Below are 7,181 nucleotides of genomic sequence, written 5' to 3' on the forward strand. Positions count from 1 at the left end.
ATATTACCAATCTCTTAGATATGTCTTAGTTTAACTATATTCCCATATAGTTAATCGACAATGAACATTTAGAATATAAAATATTCATGGATTTAAATATGCAAATATAGGACACAATTATTAAGAAATGAAAACACTCATACCCAGTATATAATTCATTTATTGAAATAAACCATGTTGAACATCCTTTATCCAAGTACCAATCACAGATTTACATGACATAACCTATCAACTTAAGACCTATGCCCTCGGCATGCTTATTGAGTTTTCCTTTTGACAATGCCTTTGTAAAAGGATCTGCTAGGTTACAATCTGTGTGAACTTTGAGTAGATTGATTTCACCTTATTCGATTTGCTCTCGAACATAGTGATATCTTCTCTGGTAATGTCTGGCACCTTTCTGAACTCCTAGTTCATTGGCAATCATAATAGCACCCGTATTATCACAGTACAGATCCATAGGTGTGTATTTGAGGACATCACGTCAAGCCCAGAAATAAACTTCCTGATCAAGACAGATTCCATAGCGGCATTCTGAAGTGGAAATGTACTCAAACTCTGTAGCAGGCATAGCAACTGTGGTTTGCTTCTTGCTCTTCCAATCCACCGCGCCTCCATTTAAAACGAAGACGTATCCCGACTGAGATTTTGTGTCATCTCTATCAGTATGAAATCCAACATCAGAGTATCTAGTCACTTTGAGCTCTGTGTCGGGATTTCCACCATACACCAAAAATAAATCTTTAGCAGCACGCATGTACTTAAAAATATTCTTTACAGCAGTCCAGTGATCCTCTCTAGGATTTTGCTGATAGTGGCTAACAATATTTTGCATAAACGTAATGTCAGGTCTAGTGCATCTTACCGCATACATAATAGATCCTACAGCCGAAGCATGAGGAATCCTTTTCATGCGTTCCACCTCTTCAGGCGTAGAAGCACCATTCTTGGTAGACAAATTAAGTCCTTCTTGCATTGGTATAAAACCACGCTTAGAATTTTCTATCTTGAATCGCTTCAAGATTTTATCTATGTAAGCACTTTGACTTAATCCAATCAACCTTTTACTTCTATCTCTATAGATTTTGATTCCAAGAATAAATGCTGCTTCTCCCAAGTCTTTCATAGCGAAACACTTTCCAAGATAAGATTTAACGTCTTTCAAGATTGGAATGTGATTTCCTATTATCAATATGTCATCTACATATAAGACAAGGAAAGTAACATTACTCCCACTAGCTTTGCGATATACACATGGCTCATCAGGATTTTGAGCAAAACCAAACTTCTTGATTTCCTCATCAAACCTTTTATTTCAACTTTTTGATGCTTGCTTCAATCCATAAATAGACCTTTGAAGTTTGCACACTTTGTCAGGATGATTAGGATCAACAAAACCTTCCGGTTGAACCATACAGACTTCCTCATCTATAAAATCGTTTAAGAAGGCGGGTTTGACATCCATTTGTCATATCTCAAAGTCATAGTATGCAGCTATGGCTAAGATGATCCTAATAGCTCTAATGTACGCAACAGGAGAAAAGGTCTCCTTAAAGTCAACTCCATAAAGTTGAGTATAGCCTTTTGCCACATGATGAACTTTATAGGTGTGTACATTTCCATCCATGTCGGTCTTCTTCTTGAAGATCCATTTACACCCAACAATTCAACCATTTGGTGGAAGATCAACCAAGCTCCAAACTTGATTATCTTTCACGGATTTTGTTTGATCAAATAATCGCACTATGTCTCAACCGGAGGTGTGAGTGGGGTTGTTGGTGTTATTCGGCGATTCCCTTACGGTCAGAGGGTCGGAGACCGCTTTACGTCGGGTGGTTTTATGGCTAAGTCGATTCGTTCGACTTAAGGTTTTGTTTAGGGTTTATTTGGAGGTTGAATAAACTATCAGTTAGGGTTTTTCTTGCATGATGCGTATTTGCGTGAGGTTTATAAGTCGATTTGTGTTCGATTTAGGGTTTAGGGATTCAATATGTTGTGAGTGAGTATGAATGAATATGCCGTGAGGCTCCTCCTCTATTTATATAGAGGGTAGATAACTTGAAGAGGAGGGTAAGAGAATTAGGGTAAATCTCTTTCTCCTTTGTAAATATCTTGTTTCCTTCTTGAGGAGATTTGTGGTAATCTTGTTACCTAATTATGTCCGAGTATATCGGAGCTTAATATATATTCAATAGATTAATTGCGGGAGGGATCTTTATCCGATCTCCTCGGAGCTGGGTATTCGTTACCTTCGGAGCTCCGAGATGATTATGTTAATTGGAGGTTAAGCTCCGTTATGTGTTTTCCTATACGAAAGTAACTTCGTATTCCGCTTCTGCTTCGGGTACGGAGCTAGAGCTTCGTATGGGTATATCATCAACCCCCCAGTCTAATGGGAGATTTTATCTGTAAACTATCGCATTAGACTTTAAAAAGTGAAATTAATGCCACAATCATACCTTCGAGGCTCTGTTGAGGGTCCATGAACTTGTTTGTTCTATATTTTATTCCTTCCGAGCTCTTATATCGAAGGGTAATATTGTCATTACACCCTGTCGCGTAACTGTCCCTTCGATGGGTTAATACGGACGCGCATATCCCAAGGGGAGACTTAATCGATGGTTAGGGTTATTTGTGCGTCGTTTTTTTCAAACCATCAGTCTTATCCCCTATTTATTCTTTTGACGTCTCCGACGGTTCTCATCTTCCACTATTCTCTTCCTCGTTTCTCGCTCTTCTTTCATCAACACTTACCTTTGTTATGGATCGCAATCACTTTCGTATTATCAGCACCACTTATTCGGACATAACGGAGGGTGATGCCACTTGGTTTCGCCAGTGTTTCTGCCGTCCTGATGATCCTGAGATTAGGGTTTCGGGCCGGTTGGAATCCATTCTTGATGCGCCTCCTGGCTTTTTTGGTATGTATACCGCTCCCTTTTCGGGTGGCAATCTTAGGTTTCCCTTATCCCCTTGGTTATTAGGGCTACTAGATTATTATGAACTGCATTTGTCCATGGTGCACCCTTTGGCGATCACTGTTATAGTGTCGTTTATTGTTTTTTGTCGGGCATTCGATTTAGAACCTCGAATAAGTTTGTTTGGATATTTCTTCAAGTTTGGTGTTCGTGACGAGTGGGTTATGGTAGAAGAGAGACCCGGTAGTCTATTTTTTGATATAGGCGATTCTGACATGTTGAACTGAAGGCCGGGGTTTTAATTTTTTAGTAAGGAGTATGTTCATCCATTGTTTAGGGGTATATTGGACAGGAGTAGGTTGGTGCCGAGGGTGTCGTTTGGAGATAGTGATCTGGCCTGGCGTTCTTTAGAGAACGAGTTGATCCGCCAAGTGCTTCTCTCCCTCTTCTCACTGATTGCGTACCCCAACGTAATCCCGTATCTCGCCGAGATTACGTTATCGTGGGAAGGTTCTCCTGATATGCCTGTCCTAATCTGGTGTTGCGAAGGTACTATCTGTGTCATCTTTATTTGTTCTACTTTCGTCTTGTGGTTATTTCTAATGGCTTTTTGTATGCCATTTGCAGAGTTGACCCTTAGGGATGCTGTTATCATGAATCCCCTGGGAATGTTGGTTGGTAGAAGGCCCTTAGTTCCTTCTGATGGTGAAGGACCTTTGTTTGGGGGTGTGCAACAGCCATCTCAAAAAAGACGAAGGACTGGTGAGGGACCTTCTGCTGTAGAAGGTGTGGTAGGCAGTGAGACCCCTGTGATTATCTTAGATTCGCCTATGTGGGATGAGACTGATGCAACTATCGTTCCTCAGTCTGCTGGTAATAATGGAGGTTTGTAGTCTTAGCTTTGTCCCTCTTCATTTGTTTCTGTTCTTCTTTTTGACATGTTGTCTTTATACGTTTATACCCGGGACTTCTGACCCTGGACGGAGGCCTGGGAAGGAACCAGTTGACGAGACTGGTGCAACTACAACTGTTGTTGATGAAACTGGTGCCGCCATAGCTGTTGTTGGTACCGCTGGGCTACCACAACCGTTGCTCGAGCACCTTCTTGAGCAGGTATATTTTGTCTCCCCCCCCTCCTTTTTTTTTTGACTTTGCAAGGTGTTTGTGATTACTGCTTTCTTCCTTCATTATAATTCCTGTGTTGCTGTTTCGTAGGGATCTCCCTTCTTGGTGACTTGCCTGACCCTCAACTTTGCCGACAGAGTCTGAATATGATGGTTCCTAGCCATCTAAGGGCTATGTTGGATATTATGCCTGTTCAACGGCTTGTTGGGGTTGTTGATCAGGCTTTGTTTACTGCTGGCATGGTTAGTTCTGCTGCTGCTGCCAGGATGCGCTATCTGGAGGAGAGCCTGGAGAGAAGTAGGTCGGAATTGATTTCCCTTAGGGCAGCTCGTTCTTCCGCGAGTGCTTCGACAGCTGATGCATCTCTGCGAAGGGAACTTTCTGAGTAGCAGGATGCATTGTCTCAAGCTACTCAGAACCTTGATGCTACTCATGCTCGCATCGCCGCTCTTGTTTCCGAAGGTGGTGCTGCTATGATCAATAGATTGGAATCGGAACTCGAGGATGCCAGGAATGCTAACCGGCAGCTGATTTCTGGTGTCATTTCTCACGTTTTCCGAATGCTGATGGTGAGTCCTGAGTTTGATCGCAGCCTGGATGAGTTGGTGGAAGCTAACCGGGCTGATGCTCGGGCTGCTTTTGCCCTTCGTCTGGAGCGTGATGGGATAATCACACTCGGAAGTGATAGAGAGAGGTTTGCTGGCAGAGAGGCAAGAATTGATAATGCTGAGGACGCGCTAAGGAATATGACTTATCCTTATATCCAACAAATAGCCTCTAATCTCGATGCCGCTATTTTCTGATTTGTATAGTATTAGGCCTCAAGGGATGTAAACTTTGTGATATATATATATATATATATATCTTAATGACCTCTGTTTTTCTTTCTCTCCTTTTTGCTCCATCTGTGTAGTTTTTCTTCTATGAGAGCATGATATCTCTCAGCTTACATTCCTTTTTTAAGGGAACGTGTCACACACTAATGCTTATGTACTTCAATCATAAGGAATAAGTAACTTATGCATTAGCCTCATGGGTTATTACCTCATGATTATTTTGAAAAGACTTATGGGTGTCCCCTTAACAATTCAAAGATTAAAGTTTTATGCGCATTTAGAATAATATTACGATCGTTTTTATTAATTCGGGAGCTTGTAAATACATGGCACGAGGATTTTTACAAAAAATGAATTTGTATTTTTCCTAGCTGCTACTTTTATGCTGCCCTATTTGCTTCGTTTAATTTGGCTTATCCAGAGAAGAGATCGTGCTCCAACCGGTCTTGATGCCCTTCGAAGTCTTGTTCTTGAAATCATCTCCGTCCTCCGTTTCTCCGGAGCTTTCTGTGCTTTCTGCTTCGAAGGATCCTTCTTCTGTGGTGGGCCCCATTCGTCCTCTGGGGCCTTTCTGGATAACTCTCCAGGTGCATTTATACAGGGGTACGGAGGTTTTGCCCCTTTTGTTTATGGCTAATGGGGAAATTATCATCTGCATCCCTCCACGAGATTTGTATTGTACGTATCCGTGTATTGTGGACACAATCATTTCAAACTTCCTCAACCCTTCCCTGCCTAATAGCATGTCGTAGGGTGAATTTGCTCTTATCACTACTGCCAAGATTCTTGTTGTTCTGCGCCATGGGAATCCTCCGATGTTAGCATCCAACCATATTTGTCCCAATGGGCGAGGTCGTTCACTGGCGAATCCTACCACTTCATCTTTTAGCGGTAGTATGGTTTCTCGCAACCTTTTTGGCAGTCGGAGGAAGCTTCTTTCATAGATTATGTCGCGTCCACTTCCTGTATCCACCTGTGTATTTTTCAGGCATACACTGCTTATATTGACCCTTATCAACACTGGGTCCACCGAGCCTTGTCCATCCAGATCACCGAAGTGGTAGTGCTTTGGCCCTTCTTTGATCAATGTACTGGATAGTATCCTTCTTCAGTGTTCATCTGGCTCTGACTCATCGAAGCTCGGCCTAGTTCTTTTGATCAGATGCGACAACTTGTTTTCTCTAGTGGCGTCATCTATCTGTCCTAGTAATTCTCTACAGTAGTCTGTGCTATGACCATACCCGTTATGGAAGCAACATAATTTATCGAGATTTCGTGTTCCTTTCCCTGATAGCGGTATCAGTCTTACGAACGTCTTTGCTATCTCCTCCGTGGATAGGATTTCTGATGGAGTTTTACGGAGGTTGGCGATCGTTCTTATATAGCCATTAGTTATGTAAACTGGAGATGGTTCTTCTACCTGTGCGTCCTCATTAATTTCTGTCTTTTTCGCGTTCGTTTTTGTGGTGGTTTTCCACTTGGCCATAGCCTTTTCCGCTATATCTTTCGCACTTTTCTAGTCGTGACACTTGCTGACTAGCTCTGAATAGCTGACTGGTTTGCTGAGGCATTGATGTCGTATTAGCTCTTTTGATCGGAGCCCATGTATGCCTCCAGATACTCTCCCTTGTTCGGATAGACGCACTAGGTTTTGTGTCTTATCTCCGTATCGTTGCAAAAAGTCTTCTATCTCTTCATCCTCCTCTTATTTTATTTCGTGTGCCTGAAGGTGGAAACCGAATTCTTCCATCAGTTTAGTTTTGAAGCTTTCAGTGTCATGTATACTTTCTTCGGGTAGGTTTTCCAACCAATCCCAGACCTTTCCGCATAGGATGTAAAGTATGACATGACAGACCTCTGGGTCACTCCATCCTTCGAGTTGGGCTACATCATCGATTTTCCGGAGGAAGGTGTTGACCTCGGAGGTGCCATCGTACCAGGGAAGCTCTTGGGCATCTAACAACCTTACCAGTGGTACATTTAGGCATAGCTTTTTTGTGAACTGCGCACTTGACCCCTTGTATTTAGGCCTCGATTTTACAGGAGTCGTTTTGCCCTGCTTGGTTTCAACCGGAGAGTCTCCCTGGGATGCTGTGGCGCCGCAAACACATACGGGTAGTACCATGATCCCTGTATTTGCACCGGGCGACCTCCAACTAAAGCTAGCATTCCCGCGAGCTGGGCTTGTGTTGTCCCGTTCGGGTAGAAACATCCCCCGTGATAGTACGACGGGTATATAGGTTGGTATTGTTGCGCCGTATTAATCGTCATAGTCCCCACTGGGTCCCTTGGTGCGTTAAGT

At 42.7% G+C, this 7,181-nt stretch overlaps 1 protein-coding gene across 1 annotated transcript; it reads right to left on the reverse strand.

The window, feature by feature from the left end:
• Positions 1-484: 484 nt before the first annotated feature.
• Positions 485-976, reverse strand: LOC122604288 (secreted RxLR effector protein 161-like). The gene has a single exon (XM_043777174.1). It carries the CDS (start codon positions 974-976, stop codon positions 485-487), a length of 492 nt encoding a protein of 163 aa, XP_043633109.1.
• Between the last annotated feature and the right edge of the window lie 6,205 nt (positions 977-7,181).

Source organism: Erigeron canadensis, chromosome 6 (genome assembly GCF_010389155.1).
Source record: "Erigeron canadensis isolate Cc75 chromosome 6, C_canadensis_v1, whole genome shotgun sequence".
Classification (NCBI taxonomy): Eukaryota; Viridiplantae; Streptophyta; class Magnoliopsida; order Asterales; family Asteraceae; genus Erigeron; species Erigeron canadensis.